General features: G+C 51.4%; 1 protein-coding gene across 2 annotated transcripts in view; it reads left to right on the forward strand.

Annotated features, from left to right (window-relative positions):
• Window positions 1–26,054, forward strand: part of ST14 (ST14 transmembrane serine protease matriptase) — a 42,868-nt gene extending 16,814 nt beyond the window's left edge. Inside the window, exons 1-19 of one of the 2 annotated variants that reach the window (XM_034666087.1) lie at window positions 8,527–8,732; window positions 8,816–8,975; window positions 9,291–9,418; window positions 9,663–9,733; window positions 10,522–10,679; window positions 10,878–10,913; window positions 11,148–11,388; window positions 13,265–13,404; window positions 13,764–13,861; window positions 14,547–14,656; window positions 14,745–14,875; window positions 16,166–16,270; window positions 16,593–16,703; window positions 16,798–16,911; window positions 17,194–17,316; window positions 18,301–18,487; window positions 25,016–25,290; window positions 25,641–25,777; window positions 25,880–26,054. In XM_034666087.1, coding sequence (XP_034521978.1) covers window positions 8,670–8,732; window positions 8,816–8,975; window positions 9,291–9,418; window positions 9,663–9,733; window positions 10,522–10,679; window positions 10,878–10,913; window positions 11,148–11,388; window positions 13,265–13,404; window positions 13,764–13,861; window positions 14,547–14,656; window positions 14,745–14,875; window positions 16,166–16,270; window positions 16,593–16,703; window positions 16,798–16,911; window positions 17,194–17,316; window positions 18,301–18,487; window positions 25,016–25,290; window positions 25,641–25,777; window positions 25,880–26,041 — 2,550 coding nt within the window. In that variant the 5' untranslated portion in view covers window positions 8,527–8,669 and the 3' untranslated portion in view covers window positions 26,042–26,054. Of the gene's footprint in view, window positions 1–8,526; window positions 8,733–8,815; window positions 8,976–9,290; window positions 9,419–9,662; window positions 9,734–10,521; window positions 10,680–10,877; window positions 10,914–11,147; window positions 11,389–13,264; window positions 13,405–13,763; window positions 13,862–14,546; window positions 14,657–14,744; window positions 14,876–16,165; window positions 16,271–16,592; window positions 16,704–16,797; window positions 16,912–17,193; window positions 17,317–18,300; window positions 18,488–25,015; window positions 25,291–25,640; window positions 25,778–25,879 lie in introns of those variants that run through there. The other variant, XM_034666086.1, reaches the window with a different exon arrangement.
• Window positions 26,055–26,060: the final 6 nt, after the last annotated feature.

The following is a 26,060-nucleotide window of genomic DNA, read 5'->3' on the forward strand; positions in this document are numbered from 1 at the left end:
GTATATCCATATAATGGGACACTACTCAAGAATAGAAACGAATGCACTGTTAACATAATAAACCTAATATGATGGATGGATCTCAAAATATTGTGCTGAGTCAAAGAAGGCGGATGGTAAGGAGTACATGCTTTATAATTCCATTTCTGTAAAGTTCTAGAAAAAAGCAGATTAGTCTTTACTGATAGGAAGCAGGTGAGTGGTTGCTTTGGGACTGGAAAGGGAATCAGGGAGGAATGGGAGGGAAGGGCCAAGAGGAAACTTTTGAAGATAACAGATACGTTTATTCTCTTGATTGTGATGATGCTTCATGGGTGTAGATATCTGCAAAAATTGCACACTTTAAATACGTACAGTTTATATGTCAGTGAAGCTATTTTTAAAATTGCATAGAAGGTTCACCAGGGTAAATTTAGAAAATCCCAGAATAGAACCAAATGACAAAGAAATGTAAAATATGAGAGGGGGAAAAACACCAGGGAGAGATGCAAAGGATCTCCTCTATCCTTGGTGTCCTGAAATTTCATCGTGATATATTTAGTTAAGCGTGCTTTTTCATTTATCTTCCTTACTATTCAGTGAGCCCTTTGAATTTAAAGATATCTGCCTCTCTTTAGCTCTTGGAAATAGTCTTACAGTATTCTTTAGTAATATCCTTTCCCAGGTTCAGGAATTGGGCTCAGGCTATGAGATAAAGGAGAGCTAGGGAAGGGCATAGTTAGAAATCTGCAGATCCCCACTTTGATCCCAAACAAACATTTCCCTACCCCACCAGTCCCCCATAGGGATGGGAAATTGATTTCTCTAGACTTAATTGATTACACTAGGTACAGAGAGGAAGGCTGTAGTGAGGGGTGAAAAATAGTCAAAGGCCTATTCTCTCACATGTTTCAGAGTGCTAGTGGCTGGGTTTAAATCACTCTATCCAGGAGATTAGAAAATTATTCTCTGGAGCAATTAAACCATCCCATAGAAAAGATAGACAAAGCTTAACAATTGGGAGTGCCTAGTAAAAGAAATCTGGCTAGCCACTTAATTATAGCCTACGGCGAAGCCACTTGTGGCAAACCACGCACACAGAGGTTCCCAGCTGCCTTTAGGACCTCATTCCTAAACGTGAATGAACAACCAAACACCCTGAGGCATTTAAGAAAAGTCTTCAGGCGCTGTGGGGCGGGGGCGAGGTTCGGGCCGGTTGTGCCGTTGCGAGGTTGCGGCTGCGATCGCTGCGGTGGGCCCAGAATTGTATCCTGACTTTGTAAATTGGAGAAGCCAGTGACACTGCCAGTGTTCTTTTGCAGTAGTGTCTGTCTGGGATCCGGTGCAAGTTGAATCCATTGTTCAAATAAGGTGTAATTGAAAAGTGACCTTCTCTTCAGAGATGTCAAAAACAAACAAATTCAAGTCTGGATCTCGCTCTTCTCGTTCAAGATCTGCATCAAGATCTCGTTCTCGTTCATTTTCGAAGTCTCGGTCCCGAAGTCGATCTGTGTCTCGTTCGAGGAAGCGCAGGCTGAGGTAAGGGGATGTGATTGTGTATCAGGGTAACCATTGTCATCGGTCATTGTGGGTCTCTGAGGATCTTTTGCTAGACTCTTTTCTGTGAGGGTCAGTTAGAGTGGGTTAGCTTAAGGTGGAGGGTTGGGCTATAAGATATTACAGGTCTCTTGAAGCGCTGTGAATCCAAATCACCTTTGATTGCCATGCTGTTTGCCTAATTCCTTTTCTCCTCTGCCAGCGTGTACTGTTTCTCATCTGCTTTGGAAGAAAGAGCATTTTGTTTTTATCTGAGCTGCTTGCTTCAATGAAATCTCTACACCTGGTTGTTTTTTCCTGGAGTATTTTTGGAGGCTTTGGACCAAAGTGTGTATGCATCATCGGCAAAGAAAGGATAGCTAAGAGGATTAATAGTATGAACGACATTGGGAGGGAAGAAGCCTTATTAACTCTAACCGAGTTAAACCTTAAAAACTTCACGGGAATTGTGCGTGTCCATCTGATGTGCCGCTTGCTAACAAGCTGTGTCTGTCTAGTAAAACACAGCAGACCATCCAGAAATCGCTCTTGCAGACATCACTGTGCCTGAGTGTACAAATAATTCTTTTGAGTTTGTTGCCAGTATTCTTTAATTCAGCCAGTATTCACACTTAGGTAGATCTGCCCATTTCAGTTATGCCTTAGACTAGGATGCTAACCCTCAGCGCCTTTCCTTTTTTGATGTGTTGGGAGTTGGGTTTTTCACTCTTTAAAACTTTTAATTTTCTTTTGTGAGTAGACGAGAACCTTTTAGTATATACAGGTTTCTACATGTGAATGTCGGTGTGTTTAACTACCAAAGGGGGATAATGTGAATAGTTTTGTTCTTTTTGTCAGTTGCACCAGGCAAGGAGATAATTTCTCAGTCTCACCACTTGGAACCCGCCCCCCCCATGTTCTTTATTTCACATGAATTTCTAGAATTCTTTTGTTAAGTGAACTGATTATGAAATTTAAAATAAACCTCAGGAAAAGTAATGATTAAGCTGCATTCTTTATTCCCATAGTCCTGTTGTATTCCTAAAATGTCTTAAAGAGATGGTTGGTGGGATTCTTTTTTTTTCCCCTCCCAACAATAGCAGGTTAATTCTTCACTTGATCTTAGCCAAAAGGCCAAGAAGCGATGAGAAGTTAATTCTTAAGTGGAATCTGTAAGAGACCTGCCTGAAAATTAATTTCAAACTAGAGGGTGAATAAAAAGTTGGTGTCCATAAATACCGAGGATTCTGATACAGAGTGGAATATAGTGAGTCTCTCCCTCAGGCAAAGGAAACAGTAGATAACTTTTTTTTTTTAAGATAACATTACAGCTTAAGGGTAATGAGTCCTAGCCTTTCCTCTCCTCTTTGTTTTTTGGGCATGCATTTTTATACCAAACTTAGTTCAAGCCATAGGCTAGAGGTTGTTGCCCAATTGTGTGAGAGTCCATATAAGTAAAATTCTATTCCACTTTTCATCTCTGAAAAAAAGAAGAGGGAAACCCACTAAATATATTTCTATCTACCTTAGGAAGTTGCTCTCAAGATGTGGGATTGAGCAGCGACTTCTAGTAAGTAACTCCTGCCTTGTGCCCAGAGTCTTTGGATTTGGGCCATTTAAATTTCAGTTTAGCTCAGTTGGTTCTGAAAGGTAACACTTTAAAACTTAATCGAGTAATTGGAAAATTAAGTAATTGGCTCAAAAACAAGAGGCTGTGCAACCAAAGCTGAGTGACAAAATTGAACTGACAATTGAACTGGTTAGAAATGCTAACCAGCTCTGAAGTATCTGTGATAACTGGGATTCTGGGCAGATCTGTTCAGACAGATCTCTTCTTATTCTACAGATTATTTGACGTGATCATTGACTTGGCCAATGAGAGAAAAATATCTTGGGCAATATGTGCTGGGGTAGGCCTAGAGCCACGTTATGTGCTGTCTTATACTGAGAAGAATGTTATTTTGGAGGAATTTCTCCACTGGAAAACATGTTTTTATACTCGATTCTAGTCTGACATCTCTGTTTTTTTAGAAACAGATAAATTTGCCGCTGGATGTTCAGTTTTTATTTCTGGATTATCTATTCCATGATTTTTTTTTCTTTTGTTTTTCCTCTCCTACAAGGAAAGTATACTATCCAGAGAGTTTGAGAAACCATGCCTTTAAATTAACTTAACTGCTGAATTCTACAGAATTGGAGAAAATTGATTGTTTCCTTGTATTTCACAGACTGTATCCTTTTAAGTGACTTCTCGTAAATAACTTCTTTGCAATCTGCAGCGACTCATGTTCCTGCATCTGTGCAGTGACTGCGGGTTTTGGATGCAGTATGCCACAGGGCCCTCACTAGTAATTGGTGACAGAAGCAGCAGTAGCCTCTGAGGATGGGAACATGAATTAAACCCTCCTTAGTGCTGGTGGTGCATCACCTCCCTCAAGTGTAGCCATTTAATCGGGTCATGTTCAGTTTCATAGCCTGCATCTGCCTCTTCCTTCTTTTCTTATATTGTTACTGTTTTCGAATGAAAAGTATGGAAGGTAAGTTTTTGTTTTTGTTTTTTAATTGTACTTAAATAGCAACTGTTAACAAGCAGCAATATGATGCATTTTTGCCCGTCGCTGTTGTTCTCGGGGTAAAGAGTCTGAACACCATGGGTAATAAGGAGTGGAAGACCAATCCCACTTTATCTTCTTTAGATTAAATAAAATGTAAGTTTCTTTTTAAAAACACCATTTGTTTAGTTAAGACCTGTCATATTTGGTAAGTGGAGTTATTATAAAACAAGCAAACAAAATGTATCAGTTCCTAGTTAAGTCTAATATGAAAAGTTCTATTGATTAACCAAAGGGGTTTTTTCCTACTATATATGAAGAAAATATTTTTGGACTTTTCTAATAATTTTACATATTTTTATGTAACTGTTTAGGAGTAGTGGTTAATGTGAATGATCTGTATCTTAGTTGACGAGGCACATCAGGTATCCAAGGACCCCAGTGGATTATTACACCAACAGATAACAGTTTTTGGCTTTTTGGTGGAAACAAAGCTCCCTGTCATTGACAAGCCTAGCATTCATAAACATGTAGTTTTTACAAAGTTAGGTCACTGTTGAATCCCCGTAGTTCTGGAAATGCGCCTTTGCTCAGTTAGAGTTCCATACTGTTGAATGAAGAAGAACACGACACTAGGCTTTAGGTTGGCATGAAAGAAATCTGGGTGATAATGAGGGAAGAGGGCTGATTTTGTAGTTTTCTTTGGGTAATCCGTGTACTTGGGTGTCTCGTGATCAGATGGTGCCCTCTTGTGGCACCCAGGTAGGATCTTGTAGTTAAGCAACAGAAACTTGACCTGAGTAGTGAGACCCTTTCCAGATCCTCAGTAAAAAACCATTGTTTATATTTGCTGACCTGATTTCAGTGAATTCTTTTAAGCTTTGGTGGTTGCATTCTCCAAGTTCCTATTTAAGTGTTCTTTGCTTGGGACTGTGTATTTACAGTCCCAGGTCCTGGTGGAATCTAAGAAAGTAGCCCTGCACAGATGGAGGGCCTGGATGGGACGGGGAGTGGAATGTTCTGCCAGTGTAGGGGCCAAAGGACCTGCATAGTCTATGAACCCGAGCTTGTATTCTTCTGACTTCCAGTGACGCAGGGACCTGCAAAATCCCNCCCCAACCTTTGCCTCTTGGGTTGTTGTGCTTCTTTCCCCTTACTTTGCTACATTTCTATAGTTAAGTTGGTTTTACTTGAATGATTCGTGTTTAGGGGAAAAAATGAAAACACCCTTAAAATTTGTTTCAACTCCTCCTGCAAATAAAAAAATAAATGAAGAAGGCAAAAAAAAAAAAAAAGAAAAGTCTTCAACATGAAAAAGGGAACCAAAAACAGAAAAAAGGCACTCAATAGCAATATAAAGATGAGAAGATTTTGCATCCAAAATTCAGAGAACAAAAAGAAGAAAATTCAGAGAACAAGAAAGAACTCTTGGAAATGAGTTAACAGCAGAAATGAAAAATTCATTGAAAAAGTTAGAAAAACAGTGAGAGGGGGGTGCCTGGCTGGCTCAGTTGGTAGAACATGTGACTCTTGATCTCGGGGTCATGAGTTTGAGCCCCATGTTGGGTGTAGAGATTACTTAAAAAAACCCTAAAAAACAATGAGGTGGAGAATAGCAGAGAAAGTATAAGTAGAGAATCAATATAATAGGAATTGCAGAAAGACTAGAGAAAATAAAGTGGAAGACATAATTTAAGAAAAAATACAGGATACTTTGGAGGTATTGTGGGTTCAGTTCCAGGTCACTGCAATAAAGCAAATGTCACAATAAAGCAAGTCAAATGAATTTTTTTGTTTCCTAGTGCTTATAAAAGTTATGTTTACACTGTACTGTTGTCTATTAAGTGTACATTATGTCTAAAAAACAATGTATATACCTTAATTTAAAAATATTCTATCACTAATAAATGTCAGACATCATCTGAGCTTTCAGTGAGTCATAATCACTGATCACAGATCACCATAATGGATATGATAATAATGAAAAAGTTTGAAATATTGCAAGAATTAGCAAAATGTGATACAGAAACTGGAAGTGAGCAAATGCTGTTGAAAAAATGGCACTGATAGACTTGCTTGACACACAGTGCCACAAACCTTCAATTTGTAAAAAGTGCATTATCTGTGAAGTACAATAAAGCAAAGCATGATAACCCAAGGTATGCCTGTACAAGAAAGTTTCCCAAACTGAAAGATACGAATTTCCAAATTCAAAGGGGAGGTGGAGAGAGCTCAGTGTAATGAAATTTAAAGACCCAATTCAAAGTACATCCTCAAGGCTTTCAGAGAGGGATAACAAATTACGAATAACAAATAATGGATTTGTACTGTTATCTTATTTCTCAAAAGCAAAATTGAAAGCTAAAAAACAATAGAGCCTTCAAAATTTTAAGTGAAAATTATTTGAAACCTATAGTTCTATATATACCCAGCTAAACTATCAGCAAATGCACATACAGAGTTAAGGTACTCCGAAACATGCAAAGTCTCAAAAATTTTCCCTTTTGGGAAGCTACTGAAGTGTGTATTCCACCAAAATGAAGTAAGCCAAGAAAGATGAAGAGATGGAATCCAGGAAATAGCAGTTTTAACAAAAGAGGGAGAGGAAGGAAATTCGAAGGAAATTCCCAGGGTGATACTGAAGGAAGTTCCAGACAACAGCTGTAGGAAAGAGCAGAGGGTTCTAGGAGGGGAGCTTCCAGGAAAAAAGGAAGTGGGAGGTTATTTGACAGACTTTATATGTGGAAGATAGAAGAGTATTACAGAGCTCTTAGATTGTATAGAAAGACCTGGGTATATGTTAAAAAGAAACCCAAGTAAATGAATTTTGCAGCAAGAGAAACAAATTAGTTGTACTGGGAAGGAAACAATAGTGTACAATAGGAATAGTACAGTTGACCTCTGAACAACACAGGTTTGAATTGAAGTGTGGTCCCACTTATATGCGTTTTTTTTTTTAATAAATACAGTTTAGTACTATGAATGTATTTTCTCTTATGATTTTCTTAACATTTTCTTTTCTCTAGCTTACCTTATTGTACGGTGTATAATACATATAACATACAAAATATGTGTTAATCAGTAAGCCTTCTGGTCAACAGTGGGCTGTGAGTAGTTTTGGGGGAGTCAAAAGTTACATGTGGATTTTTGATTGTGTAGGGGGTCGATACCCCTAACCCTCCAAGGGTCAACTGTAATGAAAATATAGAGTATGGATATAATTAAAAAAAAAAAACCCCAACACTTTAGCCCTATAACTATTGGGAGGATGGGCGAGACAAAGAGAAAGAAGGATCTTAAAATTCACATTATCATAATAGGAAGTCAGGTGCTTATATTTTAAATAGATGAATCAAGAGAGAGTGGTATTGGCTTATCATTTAGAAATATGCAGATAAATTCCACAATAAGCAGATCATGAAAGCATTTTAAGTGGTCGCCTCTGGGCTGTGTTTCTTTCCTTTTTAAAAATTTATTTTATTGAGATACAATTGACATAGAACATTGTGTAAGTTTAAGGTATAGAACATGTTGATTTGATCCATTTATATATTGCAGTATGATGACTACAGTAGAGTTAGCTATGGGGTGTGTTTCTGTATGCAATATTAAAGTCACAAAAATAACCAATTATGAAACAGAAATAGGAGTATCCAGGGTGGCAGGAATGGGGAGACTCTTAGAATGGTGACATTAATAGATGATGTTTCAATGTGACAACTCGAGAAATGTCAGTTCAAGCACTTTGTTGAGAGCATGAGGAGGACACCGGAAGAACCACGTCTAGAAACCGTTAAAATGGCCGCGTCTGTGGAATTTGGGGGTGGGGGCTGTGGCTGTGATCACATCCCCTTTCGGAGTGGGTCTGAGGTAGTTAAAGCTGAAAGGGCAGAGCTCCCCTCTGGGGTTTAGGCCAGACGGAGTGTGTGTCATAGTGCCGAGGAGTTCAACTCTCTGTCATTACCTGCCAGTAGACACCCCACCTGCCACATTCATACTCCTCTCTTCCTGGAGAGCCCCTGACTGGGAGGAGCCTCGGTAAGCTGCCATCCTGTTTGCTGGAAGTTTTGCTTTTCCCGCTCTCGGGGTGAGACTGGGTGTGGATTCCAGTAGAGACCGGGCCTCACGTCACCTTGAGATTCCGGCCTGGGACACTTGCAGGGAGGAACAGAGTGGCTGGTTGGGTCCACGGTGGCATGGCAGCGCCGCCCCGGTTTACTGCCTTTTGACTTTGGGCTGGTTAAACATTAGCAGAGCAAGGCTGCTGGGTGGGGTGTACGGTTTCCGTGCGGCCCATAGGCTCCCGCCCCCCCCCCCACTCCATGATCAGTGGGGACTGAAGCCGTCAGGGGCTCTCTGCACCACACCCCAGGGCTGGGTCAGCTGGGGCGGGGCTGCCTGGGGACGCTGACAGGTGGTGGCCAGTCGCAGCCCCGGGCTCACCCCCCTCTCCCCACTCACGGGCATCCACCTGCGTCAAAGATGATTCACTGCAGTGGAGAAGCCTCCATGACCGGCTTGAGACAGCCCGCTTGTTTCGTTTTCATTTAAACTGTCAGTTCTTAAGCAATAGTGCGTGGTGCTGCCCAGACCCGGGGATGCATGGATGAGAAGGCCGCTTCTCGTTTCTCCTTGCTTTTCTCTCCAGGCTGGGCCTTGCAGAGGGTAAACAGTCTGTCCCGAGCAGGGCCGGGGAGGCTGTCGAGGTGAGGGAGAGTGTCTGAGCTGCCTTGCATCTCTCTGTTCAGAACATGAACGGCATGGAGGAAGGCGTGGAGTTCTTGCCAGTCAACAACACGAAGAAGGTTGAGAAGCGGGGCCCGAAGCGTTGGGTGGTGCTGGTGGCCGTGCTGGTCGGTTTACTCTTGCTCTCTGTCGTGGCTTGTGTCCTGGTGTGGCACTTCCAGTGTGAGTAAAGCCAGGGCTTGACTCTGGGGCAGGTGATTTGGGGGTGGCTGTACCTCCTCTCTCAGGGGACGGATGTGGGGCCTACAGGTTGCGGGGTACACGAGGGAGAGAACGGAGGGTGCAGCTGGGGGCAGGGTCCAGGGCTCTGTGTCCCCAGGCTCTTTCAAGCCACAGGAAGGCGTGTTGGCCCAGAGGCTCATGTGTCCACCTGCTCCTCCTGGCGTTCGCTCCCCGAGGGTTGCTGAGGGCAGCTTGAGGACGATGGGGGCCCAGCATCGCTTCCTCTGACCACCCTCCTTCTCTGGTCTCCCACAGACCGGAACGTGCGGGTTCAGAAGGTCTTCAATGGCTACCTGAGGATCACAAACGAGAAGTTTCTGGATGCCTATGAGAACTCCAACTCCACAGAGTTTGCAAACCTGGCCAACAAAGTGAAAGAAGCGGTGAGTCCGGCCGCTGGGCAGGGAGCCCTGTCCCTGCTGCCTGCCCTGGCACTCCCACCCTCACCCAGGGCCGAGAGGACACGGCTCCCTTTCCTCCCAGATCCCTGGGCTGGCAGGTGGCATGGGCTTCCAGGCTCCTGGGGAGGGGGGCGCCCTGGTCCCTGGAGGGAGGGAGCGGCGCGGGCCTGAGCCGGGGCTTGTTGCCGCTCTCCGGCCTGCCGTGAGCCTTCTCTCCTTCCCTCAGCTGAGACTGCTGTACAGAGGGGTGCCCTCCCTGGGCCCCTACCACAAGGAGTCGGCCGTGACTGCCTTCAGGTGGGTGCTGGGGAGGAGGCTGGGGGGATCGGTGCCGTTGGTGGGGGGTGCAGAGAGTTCAGACTGTGGGATGATGAAGTCACGAGGTCTGGCTTGGGGAGCAGGGCACCAGGCCCCGTTCTTCCCTCAGTGCTCGCTGCGTCCTGCTGTCTCCCAGGCAGGGGTAAGCACAGGGGCATTGCCGGGGTGATACGGGCCAGTGCAGGTGGCACTGCGTCTGCCACAGAAACCACTCAGTAATGGCGGTGACTGTTTGTTACTTCTCCAAATTTGGCTTTGGAAGGCTTCAGTGAGTCTTCATATTTTCCTTGCTCAACCAGCCTTCGACATGCTTTTTAAAAAATAGACTTTATCTCAAAAGTGCTTTTGATTTTGTTAGTTTAATTTAGTCCTTATGAATGCCATGTGGCAGGTGGCATTCTCGTCCGCTCTCCGAGATGAGGGGACGGACTTGAGAATTTGTTACTTGGTGTGCCCGAGCTAGGGGGAGAGCTGAGTCCACCACCCAAGGCTGCTTTCCCACTCCTAAACCCGAGCCGGCCCCGGAACGCGTCTGGTTGGGCGTGAGACTGAGAGTAGAGGGTAAAGGGGCAAGATCTCTGGCTTAAGGGATCAAAAGGTGGTGAAGCATAAAAGAATCTGGGGTGGGCCCCTGCCTGGAGGAAGGTCTCTTGGGGGGCCTGAGCCGTCCCATCTGTGCCTGGCATCTGGGAGAGTGTGGGGACAGGTGGGATGCCCAGTGGGCCCCCCCCGCCAGGCCACGCCTCAGGCTCACCCCTCTCCCCCAGCGAGGGCAGCATCATCGCCTACTACTGGTCCGAGTTCAGCATCCCCACGTACCTGGTGGAGGAGGCCGAGCGCGCCATGGCCGAGGAGCGTGTGGTCACCCTGCCTCCCCGCGCCCGCACCTTCAACTCCTTCGTGCTCACCTCCGTGGTGGCCTTTCGTGAGTACAGGGATGCAAGGGTGGGCATTTGTTGGGCCCATCTTTGGTGGAGCAGGGCCAGGCCCTGGACCGTTGGGGGAACAGCGCTCCCGAGCCAGTGCACCTGCTGGCCGGGCACCTCCCTCTAGGGGAATAAGGAAGCAGGAATGAGGAAATCGACCATGTCAGTAAATACTTCATTCTCCTTTTGTTCTTCAGCCACTGACCCCAGAACAGTACAGACTGCCCAGGACAGTAAGTATCATGCCCTCCCAGAGAAGAGGAGGGATATGGCCAGATGCCCCTTCAGTCAAGGGGGTCCCCCAAATCATGCACACACACCCCGCCTCTCCCAGGCCACGAGAAGCCCCCTCTCTGGTCTCTCCCGGGTCCAGGGCAGCCTGGACATCTCAGAGGGGCCAGGCCTGGGTGCACCCCCGGGGAGGCTCGGGGTCACTCGCCCCCACGGCCTCTCTGTCTCCCACACAGACAGCTGCAGCTTTGCCCTGCACGCCCGGAGCGGGGAGCTGACCCGCTTCACCACGCCCGGCTTCCCCGACAGCCCGTACCCGGCTCAGGCCCGCTGCCAGTGGACCCTGCGGGGGGATGCTGACCTCGTGCTGAGCCTCACCTTCCACAGCTTTGATGTCGCGTCCTGTGACGACCGTGGCAGTGACGTGGTCATGGTGTATGACACCCTGAGCCCCGTGGAGCCCCGTGCCGTGGTGCAGTGAGTGTCCTGGGGGCGTGGAGGCGGGCTGGGGGGGGCTCGGCGGCTGCCCGCAGAGGGCAGTGCAGTGTGGGCTGGAGATAGACTGTGGGACTCGAGGCCCCCACACACTTTCCAGGCAACAGGGATCAGGTGTGTGTGGTCCCCAGCGTGAGCTCCCGCAGAGCAGCTCAGGGGCGGTTTCATCAACTGTGGCCAGGGTGAGGAAGATCACTGGCCCCTTGGGGCCCCGCGAGCTGGGTGCACTTCCTTTCCTCACCAGAGTGGAGATGCAGACCCCACTTTATTATACTCACTTATGTTGAGGCCGATGGATCAGGAGATGGCTGCCATTGAAAAGGTAGCTTGTTACTGACAGTTCCCAAGAGGAGGGACAGTCCCCAGGTGTGGGGCCACATGGGGAAGCCCTAGGGTCAGTCAGGAGGCAGAGGGGGCTGGGGGGAAAGAGGGGCCAGAGCCTTTTTCATGGTTTCCAGGAAAGGCAAGGCCAGGCCGTGTATGCAGGTTTAGGATTGGCTGGTTCGAGTAGTTCTAGTGGGTTCTGGGGCACAGGGCTGTCTCTGGTTGTGTGGCACCTGGTCGTGGGGTGATGAGGGCCAGTAGATGGTCGCCTGGAGGAAAGAGCCCCATGGAGGAGGTGATTGGGGCGTGGGCTCTGTATTGAGGGGTTTGCATGTGAAAGGCTTGCCCGAGGGTGAGTCTTGACTCTCTTCTGGGAATTGGCTAGTCCTGGGAGCGGCAGTGTCTCTGGAGTCAGCAAGGCCCCCGCAGCCAAAGCAGCAGGATTATAGGAAATGAGAAGGCATCGAACACCTGCTGAGGCGGTGGGGGAGCCCAGATGGTCATCCCCCTGCCAGGGTGGAGCGTGCCTCTCGCAGCGCTGAGGGTCGGGGTGGACTGCCCCCTCCTCAGCTCTCCCTGACTCAGTGGCCCAGAGCCCTCTCTCGCCCTCTGCAGAAATGAGCTGGGCAGACGTTTCGTGATAAATAATGGGCTAGAATTCAGGCTCCAAACAGGATAGAGCCATCTGCCGCCACAGCTCAGTAGCCAGGGCTCCAGTCTGAACGCCCTTTCTCTGCAAGGTTTCTTTCCCTCTCTCTGGTTTGTGACTTGTACAACAAAATCAGCACGTGGCTTTGAAAGGAAAAGCTGGGAAGTAGACATGCACAGAGAGCCCAGAGCTCAATCACAATCTTACTGTCTAGAAGTAATCACTGCGACATTTGTGGTGTACGTTCTTCACACCTTTTGCTGTGTATGGGTATGCTTGTGTATAGATTTAAAAATAGGATTATGGGGCACATTTGGTCTCGCTTTCTGCTTCCTAAAACTGGAGTCTGTCATGATGAGCTTTCCGAATCCGTGAGCTGGTTTCTGTCATTTGTAGTGATTGCGTAACGTGACACACAGTCCTTGGCTGCGTGGGTTCCGGAGCCTCGATGCCCCCGAGTTTTGGTTTCAGCCCAGCCACTTATTAACTGTGGATTCTTGGGCCACTTCAGCTCTCTGTGCCTCAGTTTCCTTGTCTGTAATGGGGGGGTTATAGTATGTACTTAGTAGAGCTGTTAGGAAGAGCATCTGAGTGAATAGCAGTGCCTGGCATATTCCTAGGTGGCACGGGCTGTTACTGTTACTGTTATTGTTATTATTTAATCCCTAGTTGAATGAATCTTCTGTGGTCAGACATTTGAGGTTTCTGAGTTTTTGCTGTTTTAAACAAAGACAGTCTTACAACTAAATCCTTTCTCAGGTCATTTATGCAGGGAGGGGCTTTGAAGTGACCCCACCCTTGGCCTTTTGTGGATGGGACCGGGGTTAGGGACACCGGGGTTCTTCGTGCTCTCGGTAACACGCACCCCTTCTGCCCCCTCCACAGGCTGTGTGGCACCTACCCTCCCTCCTACAACCTGACCTTCCTCTCCTCCCAGAACGTCCTGCTTGTCACGCTGATCACCAACACCGAGCGGCGACACCCTGGCTTTGAGGCCACATTCTTCCAGCTGCCTAAGCTGAGCAGTAAGAAGGGCACGGCGGGGCAGAGGAGGGACGGATCCGAGGGGCTGCTGGAGCCCACGGGGCCCAGGCCAAACCCTTCGGCTGGTGAACTGTCCCGGGTCGGTGACAGAGGGTGGAAGCTTAAGCCACAGGGCCTTTTGCCTCTCGTGTGGGTCAGGAGCCCTTCCTAAAGTGTCGGACTCCCAACACGCAGCCTTTCCAGCAACTGGTCGAGGACTGTGCGGGTGCCCTGGCACATAGCTTGAGAGAAGGGTGGGCCGGCTCTGCCAGGCATCCCCCACCCCCCCACCAACCCTGGCCTCCCTGCCTGGCCACGGGGTCCTCGATCCTCAGGCTTTTTCTCTTGCCTTTCCTTTCAGGCTGTGGAGGCTACTTACGTGGCCCCTATGGGACATTTAGCAGCCCCTACTATCCCGGCCACTACCCACCCAACATGAACTGCACGTGGGACATTGAGGTAGGAGCGGTAGAGCGCCCGTGAGAGCAGAAAGGGGGGCAGAGGGAGGGAGGATGAGAGAGAGGGACGCTTCAGGATGGCAAGTGAGGAAGGCCACGGAGAGGGAGATGGGCTCCCTTCGCAGCCCCAAGATGCCACATGTCTAAAGCCTTGCCGGGCGGGGCAGGGTGGAGGAGGGCTCTCTTGCAGCGTCCCGAAGCCTCAGATCCTAGCTCCTAATCAGTGGCCGCCTGAGGGACCTCGGGCCAGTCCCTCCCCCTGTCAGCGTCTCAGCTTGCTCCTGGGTAAAAGGAGAATAACGGTGTTTGCCTCTCAGAGACGAAGTTTCAGAACGTGCGTGGCGAAAGCACTTGCTAGATGGCAGTGAGACAAGAGTCTTATGGCCCGGGCTGCCCCTCACGCCATCTGAGTCAGAGGCCCGGTTCGCCTGCTTTTCTTCCATGACGCTGGGAGGACCTCCAGCTTTCTTTAGGAACAGAAGAGCGTCTCTTGCCTCTGAGTCTAGAAGTTCTTCCAAACGTCCAACCCGAATCCCTCCTGCTGTGGCTTCCGTATTGCCCGCACAAGTCGGAGAGCTGTGCCGTGTGCCAGGGTCCCCCAGCGCCCGTGGCCAGAGCACGCGGTGTCCCTGGGTTCAGGAGGCGGGAGGGAGCAGCAGACCCCCCAGCAGCCTCTCCCTCCTTAGGTGCCCAACAACCAGCACGTGAAGGTGCTCTTCAAGCTCTTCTACTTGTTGGAGCCCGACATTCCCCCCGGCTCCTGCCCCAAGGACTACGTGGAGGTCAACGGGGAGAAGTGAGTGCCCTAGCGCGGCCGGTGCTGGAGGGGCGGGGGTGCCCCAGCCCCTCCGGATCCCCTTCCTACTGTTGGCCTCGCCCTGCAGGTACTGCGGAGAGAGGCCCCAGTTCGTGGTAACCAGCAACAGCAACAAGATCACTGTCCGTTTCCATTCCGACCAGTCCTACACCGACACGGGTTTCCTGGCCGAGTACCTCTCCTTTGATTCCAGTGACCGTGAGTACACGTCTCTAGAAGGATGAACCTGGCTAGAGGGACTGGCCCACGACGAGCCCTGTGTTCTGTAGCTTCCCAGCCTTGTGCTCCCCTGATTCTGAGACACCAGAGGACGCAAGGTGCCTGTCACTGCCGTGGCCTTTGGAGGGGTAAAATAAAAGGCTGCCATAAGTGCATTTCTTGACAAAGGTGGGCAGTGGACGCTGGTCCAGGCCGTGCCCTAGAGTCCCTGTGGGAGGCACCGGAGCCCGAGGGCCCCCCGGGTTCCTTGGGGTCATCTCTCCCTGTGTTTCAGCGTGGCCACGCCTCTGTGAATCCGTGCCTGGCTTTGTGGCCATTTAGCCCCTTGGGGAATAGCAGCGTAATTCTGAGACACGTGAGAAAATACTGGGGCAGGAATCGTCACGTGAGCTACTCCGAGCTCTGAAAATTCTGCAGTCTCTAAGAGATGTGGCGGTTTCGGTGGCCTTCTTTTCCCGGCCTGCCGTGTGCGGAGCCCTTCGTCGGCATCCACGGTGACTTTTTCTTTCAGCCCCATGCCAGACAGTCACCTTTTGGAAGACGTTTTAACTATACACAAGAATCCAAATTTAAGTTAAAACGCAGCAACACGGCTCACCACCCAAAATGTAACTGGCCGACCAAAGCCCTTTGCTAAGTAACTCCCCACCCGTGCAGCGTGAGGGGAAGGCCCCGCCTCCCGGGCCAGGCTCACCCCCACCCACCCTCAGCGCTGTCACCGGCCTCGAGACATCACTTGGCAGACACATTCCAATTTCAGAAACATGGAAATGTGGGAAAGGCCTTAGAATTAAGGAAACCTCAGGATGCCATTTGACACTTGGATGGGATGCGTAGGTCCTCGATCTGCTGAGCTACGGTTGCTGCGTGCTCGGCAGGGGGAGCCTGGCACTGAGGAGTGTGGCCGGCCAAGGCCACGGGGCAGGAGAACCGAGTGCACACCGAACCAGCCTCTCTCCACTTTGTCTGGAGCTCCCTGGAGTTTGGTCACTGGCAGTCAGGAGGGACCCCTTGCGGTGGATCTGCGGCTGGCCCTCCTGTGCCAGCTCTAGGCTCCAGGCACCCCACTTGCTGCAGCTGGATGGGGCTGGGAGACCGGGCCCTGTGGTGCCAGCCACAGCCCGTGCCTCTCTACACTGAGGGCTGGACGGGGAGAAGAGTTTTCTGTTTGGTCCTCAGTGTGGCCGTGAGGGCGGCCCCGAGGGAGGGCAGCGGTGTGGGAGGCAGGGCTGGTGGCGGTGGACTTGAGACCTGCCCTCTCCCCTGCAGCGTGCCCGGGTAAGTTCATGTGTAACACGGGGAGATGTATCCAGAATGAGTTGCGCTGCGACGGCTGGGCTGACTGCACGGACTACAGCGACGAGCTCAACTGCCGTGAGTCCCCCTGCCCGCGCCGTGCCCAGCTCCTGGACGTTGTCTCATCCCCCATGCCCCGTGCAGACCTCACACCCATCCCTCCCTCTGCCAGCCTTCTGTCAGAGCAGGCAGTAGAGTGTTTCTGCAGTGCCGGGCTCAGCTTCCATAGCCAGGGACGCCAGGGTGCCCCAGAGCCTCCTTCCCCCCCACCCCTGCAGGGAAAGGGGTCCCCGGGCAACTGTCTGGTCGCCCCTGCTTCCCCCGGAAGTGGTGAGCAATGATTGATATCAGAGCAAGGGCTCGGAGCCCAGCTGACCTAGCTGCCCCTTGCTCCCTTTAGAATGCAACGCCACCTACCAGTTCACGTGCAAGAACAAGTTCTGCAAGCCCCTCTTCTGGGTGTGTGACAGCGTGAACGACTGTGGGGACAACAGCGACGAGCTGGAGTGCAGTGAGTGTGGGCTGGGGCTGGCCGGCCTCCCTGTGGCCCACCCTCAGTGGGGGGCGTCGAGCCCCTGCTGAGTGTTGGTTCTTCCCGCCCCCAGGCTGTCCGGCTCAGACCTTCAGGTGTGGCAATGGGAAGTGCCTCCCACAGAACCAGCAGTGTGATGGGAAGGACAACTGTGGCGATGGGTCGGACGAGGCCACGTGTGACCTCGGTGAGGCCTGGGGGGAGCAGGAAGGAAGGAAACAGCTGTGAGCACACTCACATTGCGGGGTGTCCCAAGTTTAATAGACCGCCCTAGATGTAAATGTGATAAGAAAGTGCGTCAGTCGGGGGAGAATCTTCCGGAAGGTGGAGAATCTTTGGCGAGGCTGGGAGAACATGGGCATGGGTGTGGATGGTTGGGACAGGGGCATAAGGAGGATGGGTTATCAGGTTTCTGGTTGGGTGCTGCAAAGGAATTGATTCCCTGCCCCTTGTACTCCTTCTTGAACAGCGAGAACTGTTGCCTGCACCACATACACCTATCGCTGCCACAATGGGCTCTGTTTGAGCAAGAGCAACCCCGAGTGTGATGGGAAGGAGGACTGTAGCGACGGCTCAGATGAGAAGGATTGTGGTGAGCAGAGCTGCTGCATACAGTTGTGCAGGTTGTTCACTGTGCAAGGCACATAGAGAGGTAGAAATCCTGCCAGTGCCTCACTCACCCAACTGGGCCCTGGTGAGAGGGTGTGTCTGCCTGGGGGAAAGGATGACCTTGCTGATTGGCACAGAGGCACCGTGATCCTGGAGGCAGGGCCTGGGGCCACCAGCATGTCAGTGCCTCTGTGGCAGAGCTGACGTCCTGGCTGAGGTGCAGGGTTGGCCCCTGCTCTGTAGACCTTCATCCTGCCTGGAGGAGAGAGGGGATAGCGTACCAGAGCAGAGCCGCTGGCAGGGTTTTGCCCCCAGCGCATCTATGCTTCAGTTTGTGGCCTCATGTGTATTTTTTTTTTTAAAGATTTTATTTATTTATTTGACAAAGAGAGACAGCCAGTGAGAGAGGGCACACAAGCAGGGGGAGTGGGAGAGGAAGAAGCAGGCTTCCAGCGGAGGAGCCTGATGTGGGGCTCGATCCCATAACGCCGGGATCACGCCCTGAGCCTAAGGCAGATGCTTAATGACTGAGCCACCCAGGCACCCCTGCGGCCTCATGTGTATTGCAGAAGCATTGGCCATAGGTTACATCCGAGCGCGGCTATAGCCCACCTGTGGCTTCACATCACCCATCCGCTCTTTCCTCTGGGAGCTGTGCCCGTCAACATTCAGCAAGGAAACCTAGGCAAATGACACTCAAATTCAATCCAAGCAAACCAGCAGATATCTGAAGGCCTCTAAATGCATTTGGGCAGGAATAAGGAGGTGGGAGTGTGAGGGTTTTGAGTTTGGAAGCAGGGAGAGGGGCCAGGTGAATGTCAGTGGGGTCTCTGAGTCTCGAAGATATTTGTAGGGGGTCCCACCAAAAGCCGACTGCCTCACATGGCCTCATGCTGAGGCTGGCCTGGGGCCTGGGGCCGGTGCCCCATCTTGACTCTCTGACGTGTGCATTTTCTGTGCCTCCCAGACTGTGGGCTGCGGTCGTTCACCAGGCAGTCCCGGGTCGTCGGGGGCACGAATGCAGATGAAGGTGAATGGCCCTGGCAGGTCAGCCTCCACGTCCAGGGCCAGGGCCACGTGTGCGGGGCTTCGATCATCTCTCCCAACTGGATGGTGTCGGCAGCTCACTGCTTCATCGACGACAGAGGATTCAGGTGGGCCGCTGGGTGGAATGGGTTCTCTGTGTTTTCTGGGCTCAGAAAGCCCCCTGTGTGTAAGTCATGCCAGGGTGGTGGGCGCTGGGACAGGACCAGGACCGGAAGGGGGGCAGACTCCCCAGGATGGGGATTAATAACAGGCGCTCCTTCTCCGTTAAAGCAGAATCCCAGTGCTTCTCCTAACAACTCAGTTAGGCGGGTCCGATTATGTCCCCGTTTTACAGAAACGGAGGTTCAGAGAGGTCAGGACGTGTACTTGCGGGTGTGGTGTGGTGAGTGGCACAGTCAGACTCGAGCCCAGGTGTGCGGGTCCCAAGGCGTGTGTGGTTAGTCTGTGCATGGGGCCGCCTTGGGACCGGGTCAGACTCGCATTCGCACTCCAGCTCTGCTTGCCCGGTGACCGCGGGCAAGTTATTCACGCTTCCTGGGCCTCGGGTTCTTCCGCAGGAATGATAATGCCGTGCATTCTTATCCTTGGAGTCCTGGGAGTAACGTGCTCGTGCACCAGAAACCCTGAGCTCTGGGCCTGGCACACAGTGCACTCTGCTCATTGGAGCCTCGGGCCCACAGGTGGACTCCAGCCTGGCACAGGGGCGGTCACTAAGGAAGGGTCGTGCTGACATCTCAGGACGGTGGCGGGGGGGTGGGTGGGGAGTGTGCAGGGCCAAGGAGCAGGTGGCCTGACCAGAGCTGGGGCTCCTCGTGTTCTAGGCTCAGCCGGCCCAGGCCCTCTGGCCACTGGCCCTGGAGGGAGTCTGGTGGGACAGCTTCCTCTGAGGGGAGCAGGCCTTCCTGGGGATCCCACACATACCCTTCTGCCAGAGGCAGCTGTGAGAGAAGGTGACTGGGCTGCCACAGTCACCCTTCTGCAGGTAGGAGAGAAGCAGCACCGTGAACTCTCAGGAAACACAGGGCCGAGGGCACCGAGGAGGCCCGAGGCACAGGCGTGGAGCATGGCCAGGCAGGTGCACGTAGGCATGCATGATGGAGGTGACTGCAGAGGTCTGGAGGGATCGGGGTCAGTGCCGTGGTCCCCGGGGCCCTGCTGGGCTGAAGGGCAGCCTCGTCCCGCCTGACTGTCCTCCCTCTTATTTTCTCACGCTCTGCTCTACCCTGGGCAGAAATGATTTGGTTCCTTTTGGGGATGATGGGAGCTTACTTAAGAATTTTGTAAAAGTAACATTTTGTCTTGGGATCCAGACAAGCTGCAGAGATAATATGGCACTCCCGAGTACCTGCACCCAGTTTCTCTTGTTCTGACCGGGGTGTGTCTGTCAGCACTGAGAACCCCCCGCCCCGGGCCCCACCATGAACACCACTGCAGGCTCTCGTGGCATTCCGTGGGGTTTATACTCAGATCCTCTCTGCTGCAGGAGCCAGGTCATGTTACCACTTTGCACTGTTGTCCCCGTCCCAGGTCTCTGATCTGCAACAGTGGCTCGGTTGGCCTGCTTTGTTTTTGCGGTCTTGACAGTCCAGAGGCCAGGTATCCTGTAGAATGCCCCGCATCGGGGTTTGTCTGATGTTCTTGTCGTGATGAGACTGCGCTTCTGAGTGTCTGGAAAGAATATCACATGCTGTCGGCAGGCACAGGATGCCAGCCTGACTTATCCCTGGTAACGTGGATCTTTCCCAGCTGGTTGAGATGGCGTTTGCCAGGTGCCTCCCGGTGAAGTTCCCCCTTGCTTTGTTCTTTGGAAGTGAGTCAATTTGGAATTCTTCTGTGAGGAAGCTTTGTCCCCTCTCTTCCATTTATTTATTTAGTTAGCTGTTTATATTCATACGGCCTCACATGTATTTACATTTCTTTGGGTTGTAATCCAATGCCATGATATGATTTCGTTGCTCAGGTTGGGCCAGGTGTGACCACTGCGCTCTCTTCCAGGTTGGCTCCTGTGGCCCTTTGACCTGCCCCCATTCTTTTGTTCTTTTGAGCCACTTCCATGCTTTCTGGCCCTACCAGGTGCTGTATGCTCGTCTTGTATTTTCCCTGGCCCAGGCCTGGAATGAGCCATTCCCCCTGGGAATCCTGTTAGTGGGGAACAGTGAGACCGGGGCCCTCGGCATCCTCAGTGTTCTGCACTCCCGCTGCTTCTAGACCCTCAGCAGGCGAGCCAGCATCTCCGTGTATGGCCCCGTGCGCTCTGTTTCTTCTCCTGCTTTCTCTTGCTTCATCACTGAATGTCTCATTTCCTCTTCCTTCATTCTCTCTTGATCATCAGTCTTACTTCTGCCCAGTCATAGTGCAGTTACTGCATTCGACACCCCGTGCCGTTAGGAGCACCGGGGGACAAAGATGAATAAGCCTTCTTCCCCGCACTTCCCAGGCTTCCCAGGCTGGGGGGACACACACACATAGGCGCGCACACGGCAGGTGCGGTGCGGGAACTGTGCACAGGTTACCTGGGCCCGGTGTGTGGGAGTGGAGAACTGCCCCCCCACCCCAGGCAGGGGAGGGAGACTTAGGAGTGCCTCTGTGAGCAGGGGTGTCTGATGTGACTGATGTGAGTGCTGAAACCTGCTCTGGACAAGGTGACGCAGACCTTCCAGACAAAGAAGGGTGTGAGCAGAGGCAGGTGGGTGTGAAGTGTGCAAGGATCCGGAGTGCAGTTACCTTGGACACATTTCCGAGTTGGCAGGTGCTCGTGGGGTGTTGCCGTGGTTAAGAGTGTAGGCTGCCTGCGTTCAGCCCTGTCCACGACTTACTAGCTGTGTGATCTTGGGCAAGTTGCTTAGTCTCTCTGTGTCTGAGTCCTCATCTAAAAATGGGCAGCCCTATGCTGAAGGGCTGCTTGGGGGATGAGAAGACGTGTCAGCAGTGAGAAGAGAGCTTGGCGTGGCCACCACCAGTGCCCTCCCAGCCACATGGCATCCCCGGGCCACTTCAGTGGCTGAAACTTCACACCTCGTCTCTCAACTGCTGGTGAGCGTGTGTACCTTTAACGATTAGAGACTGAGTCTGCTCATATAGGCGAAGGCTGTCCTAGACTGAGGAGTGGAGAGTGGAGAGAAAAGACCATCGTGGCAGCCTTAATGAGGAAGCTTCGAGAAAGAGGGGCTGGGGTTCCTGGGTGAATGGGGCTGGCAAGAGGGTGCCACGGGGCTTAGCATGGGCACAGGGTGACAAAGGGATGTCTATAGCAGGTGATGGGATCACGGACAGATGGTGCCAGAGGGGAGGAGGATGACTTTCCCACCCTGTCCCCCCACCCCCCTCCCATCCCATCCCGCTGGCCTTGCCTTCTAAGTATCCCCGACCATCTCTATTCTTTCCCACTCACATCGCTGCTGCCCTGGCTCCCCAGCCTTGGTGGCTGCAGCCCCCTCTACCTGATCCCCGCCTTCCTTCTCAGCATACCCATCTGTCTCCACAATGTGGGAGTGGTCTTTCCAAAAAGCTAATCTGATCCTATCAACCTCTTGCTTGGGGTAACTTGCAGGATAAAGCAGAAAAGGTGTAACATGGGGGCGCCTGGGTGGCACAGCAGTTAAGCATCTGCCTTCTGCTCAGGGCGTGATCCCAGCGTTATGGGATCGAGCCCCACATCAGGCTCCTCCGCTATGAGCCTGCTTCTTCCTCTCCCACTCCCCCTGCTTGTCCCCTCTCTTGCTGGCTGTCTCTATCTCTGTCGAATAAATAAATAAAATCTTTAAAAAAAAAAAAAAGAAAAGGTGTAACATGACCAACATGGCCATGTTCTCTGGCCCGTGCCATCTCTCCAAGCTCAGTCTCCTGTCCCGCCCTCACACCTTCCGTATATTCAGTTTTGGGGGGCATCTAAACATTCCCTTGGCTGTGATCTTGCTGCTTTCTCCCCCACCTGCAGTCTTTGACTAGCCAAGTCCTAGTTAACCTCCAAGGCTTTGTTCACCACATGCTTCCTCTCCTGACTCCCCGCCTCCCACCCCATGCTCTGCCGTAGCCCGCTGCCCATCATTCTGGAAGTCACCATGCTGTGCTGTCATGGGTGGTTTTCATGACTCCCTCCCCAAGGACACAGTACACTTGAAGGTTGGGTCTCATGTAATTCCCAGAACACCATAGATGGTTGGGAGAAAAGTCAGGAAGGGTAAGGCAGAATTAATGCAGGTGTGGAATGCCTGGCCGATCTGGTAGTTCAGGCTGCTGAAAACAGCTCTCACAAAGGAAGTTTTCAGGACATTCTCATCTGGCAGCAACAGATTAAAAAGAGACCGGAGGCAAAAAGACCGGTTTGGAGGGTAGTTACGGTCTGGGTGTGAGCTTGTGCAGGGAGGTAGTAGCAGGAACGGAAAGGAGGGTATGGAGGCGGGGCTAGCGGGGGCGGGGCTAGCGGAGGGCAGGTGAGCTGGGCTTCAGAGGGATGGGGGAGAGAAAGCCGAGGAGGAGGTAAGGTCCAGAGCCGGAAGGACAGAAGGTGCCTTGCCTGAACATTTTAGGACTGGCCACGTCACTAGCCTCTTGACTTTCCTGAGATGTTAGAGAAAATGAAACTTTGTCTTTGCGCTTTTCTCTCTCATGCAGACTTTCTATTTTAATTTTGAAATTACATTTTTAAAAATTTTCCAATTTTGTATTTTGAAAATTTTTCAAACCTACAAAAAAGTTGCAAATATAATGAAAGAGAAAAATGACAATGAATACCCTTGTACCCTTTATCTACATTCACTACCTGTTGAATTTTACCACATTTGTTTTCTCTCTCTTTACAAATGCACATGTTTTTCTGAACTGTCGCCAAGTTGGGTCCAGCCATGATGACATCTGTCCCCTAAGTACCTCAGCTCCTGTCTCCCATGAACAAAGAGAGCTCCCCCCATACCCTCAATATCGTGGTCACCTCCAGAAACGACAGTGTCGACACAGTACTAGTGGCGAGCACATCTTTCATGCTTCAGGTGTCCCTCTGTGTCCCCCAATATTGTCTTTTTTAGCTTTTTAAAAAAAATCTAGGATCTAGTCAAAGGTTGTGCTCTGTATTAGTCCTTAGTTTTCTTCAGTCTCTTAAATCTATAACAGTTCCCCTAAGCCTTTATTTTGTTTATTTTATTTTTTTATAGCATTACAAGTTTGAGAAGTCGGGGCCCATTATTTTGCAGAATGCCTTTCAATTTGGATTTTTTTATTGTTTTTTTTATGGTTAGAGTTAGGCTAAACCTTTTTTTCCCCCTCCCAGAAAACACTAACAGGTGATGCCGTGTCCTAGCCCATTGGGGGGAATGGCTGGGAGGATATCTGATCACTTGGTTAAGGCGGAGTCCACAGCTTTCATCCATTATAAACGTGCCCCCCCACCTTGGTTACGAATAATCTTGGATGACACTTTGAGTCAGTGTGAATAGCTTGTTGCCTGACAACCTTTTTTTTTTCCTTTTGGAGAGGGAGAGAGAAAGGGGTGTGGGGAGGGGCAGAGGGAGAGGGAGCCTGTTGTGGGGCTTGATCTCATGTGGGGCTTGATCTCACGACCCTGAGATCATGGACTGAGCCAAAATCAAGATTCGCACGTTTAGCTGACTAAGCCCCCCAGGAGCTCCCCTGGCAATCTTTTTCCCAGTGCTTTTAGTATCCATCGATGATTTTTGCTGGTGTTGGTTATTGCCAAGGTAGGGGCAAAATGCGATTTCTTATATTGCTTCTTCTGTATTTATTAGTTGGTGTTTTTCTGTAGAGTAGCTTTCCTTCTGTCTCTGCAAAATTTTGAAATTCTTTTTTAGATTCAGGATGGGCTCATAGGATTCCCCTCCCCCTTTTATATTATCCAGCATGTATAGTGCTTTAATCCTGTTGTTCATTTTGATGTTTGAATGGTCCTGATAACTGGCTCCACGATTTTTCGAGCACTTGCTTACTTCTGGGAAAACAAAATGTTCCAAGGTCTCTTTATGCCTTCCATGCTTCAGGCATGAGATCAAGCATTTCTCCAGGGAGCCTTGGTTCCTTTTAATGGAGAAGAATACATAGAAACCAAGTTCTGGGTGTTATTGGCGGTGTCATTGCTTTGGGGCCATTTTTGGGGAAAAATCCTGAGCTCTTATTGTTGCCTCTGATTGCTACTTCCTCCCCTACTCCCTCTGTGTCTCCCTTTCCCCCACCAGAAATTGGCTCCCAGCAATGTCAGTGTGTTATCTTGACTTGTTCAGTCCGCCAGTATACACGATACAGTTCAGAATGGCTACACTTGGCCCACTACCAACAGCAAACCTAGTAGATGGAGTTCAGTCTACTTTCCAATTCTTTTGTTCTTGGAATACATACCACTGTGTTAAAAAAATATTTATGTTGAGTTCTGTATTTTTCTTTCTGTGAAAGATCAGATCACTATGAAATATATTTTTGGTAATCAGATTAAAAATGTATCAAAAGAGGAAAACAAGGAGGTAAAGGGGGCTGAGTGCTCTGGGAGGAGATGCCCCGGTTTCGGGGTTGGGCTGCAGCCACGAAGAAGCCACGAAGAAGCCACAGGCCCCTCGCGGTCCGGGCAGCGGCAGGTGGCTTTGCCTAAGTCAGTGCTCAGCTCAAGGCAGCTCTCCGGGCTCCGCTCGCAGGTACTCTGACCACACCAAGTGGACCGCCTTCCTGGGCCTGCACGATCAGAGCAAGCGCAGCGCCACTGGAGTGCAGGAGCTGGGGCTCAAGCGCATCATCTCCCACCCTTTCTTCAACGACTTCACCTTCGACTACGACATTGCACTGCTGGAGCTGGAGACGCCGGCTGAATACAGCAGCACCGTGAGGCGCATCTGCCTGCCGGAATCCTCGCACACCTTCCCCACCGGCAAGGCCATCTGGGTCACGGGCTGGGGCCACACCCAGGAAGGAGGTGAGTCCGGGCTGGTGGGGCTGGCGGCCGCTGGGCTGCCCCGCCTCCCTCTGCCTGGCGGGGCGAGGTTGTTCAGGAGTGCAGTGGAGGCTGGGCTCCGGGTGGAAGGCCTGGCCATGCCCCCGAACCATCTGAGTGACCTTGGCGGTTGCTTCAACTCGGAGCCTGTTTCTTCACCTGGCATCAGTTCCTTGAGCATTTGTCAGCCACGGGCATTGGGGTAGTGTCCAGAGATTTGCTAGTGAGGTCACTGCCGTGGGAGCGCCTGTGGTGGGGCCCTGGCCGTTGCACTGGCCGTCAGGGCACGGTGGCCCCGGGTCAGCCTCGTCCTGCACCCCCTTCCCCCCCAGGCTCCGGCGCGCTGGTCCTGCAGAAGGGCGAGATCCGCGTCATCAACCAGACGACCTGTGAGAGCCTGCTCCCGCAGCAGATCACCCCGCGCATGATGTGCGTGGGCTACCTCAGCGGCGGCGTGGACGCCTGCCAGGTGCCCGCGGGGCGGGGGCGGGGGCGGGTCCCGGGCTAAGGGGGCGGGGCCGCGGGCAGGGTCGGGGCGGGCGCTCACACCGAGGCGCTGGTCTCCCCGCAGGGCGACTCCGGGGGCCCCCTGTCCAGCGTGGAGGCCGACGGGCGGATTTTCCAGGCCGGCGTGGTGAGCTGGGGTGACGGCTGCGCTCAGAGGGACAAGCCCGGCGTGTACACGAGGCTCTCTGTATTTCGGGACTGGATTAAAGAGCAGACTGGGGTGTAAACGCAGGGGCCATCGGCGG

The sequence above is a fragment of the Ailuropoda melanoleuca genome, chromosome 8, assembly GCF_002007445.2.
Source record: "Ailuropoda melanoleuca isolate Jingjing chromosome 8, ASM200744v2, whole genome shotgun sequence".
Taxonomy (NCBI): domain Eukaryota; kingdom Metazoa; phylum Chordata; class Mammalia; order Carnivora; family Ursidae; genus Ailuropoda; species Ailuropoda melanoleuca.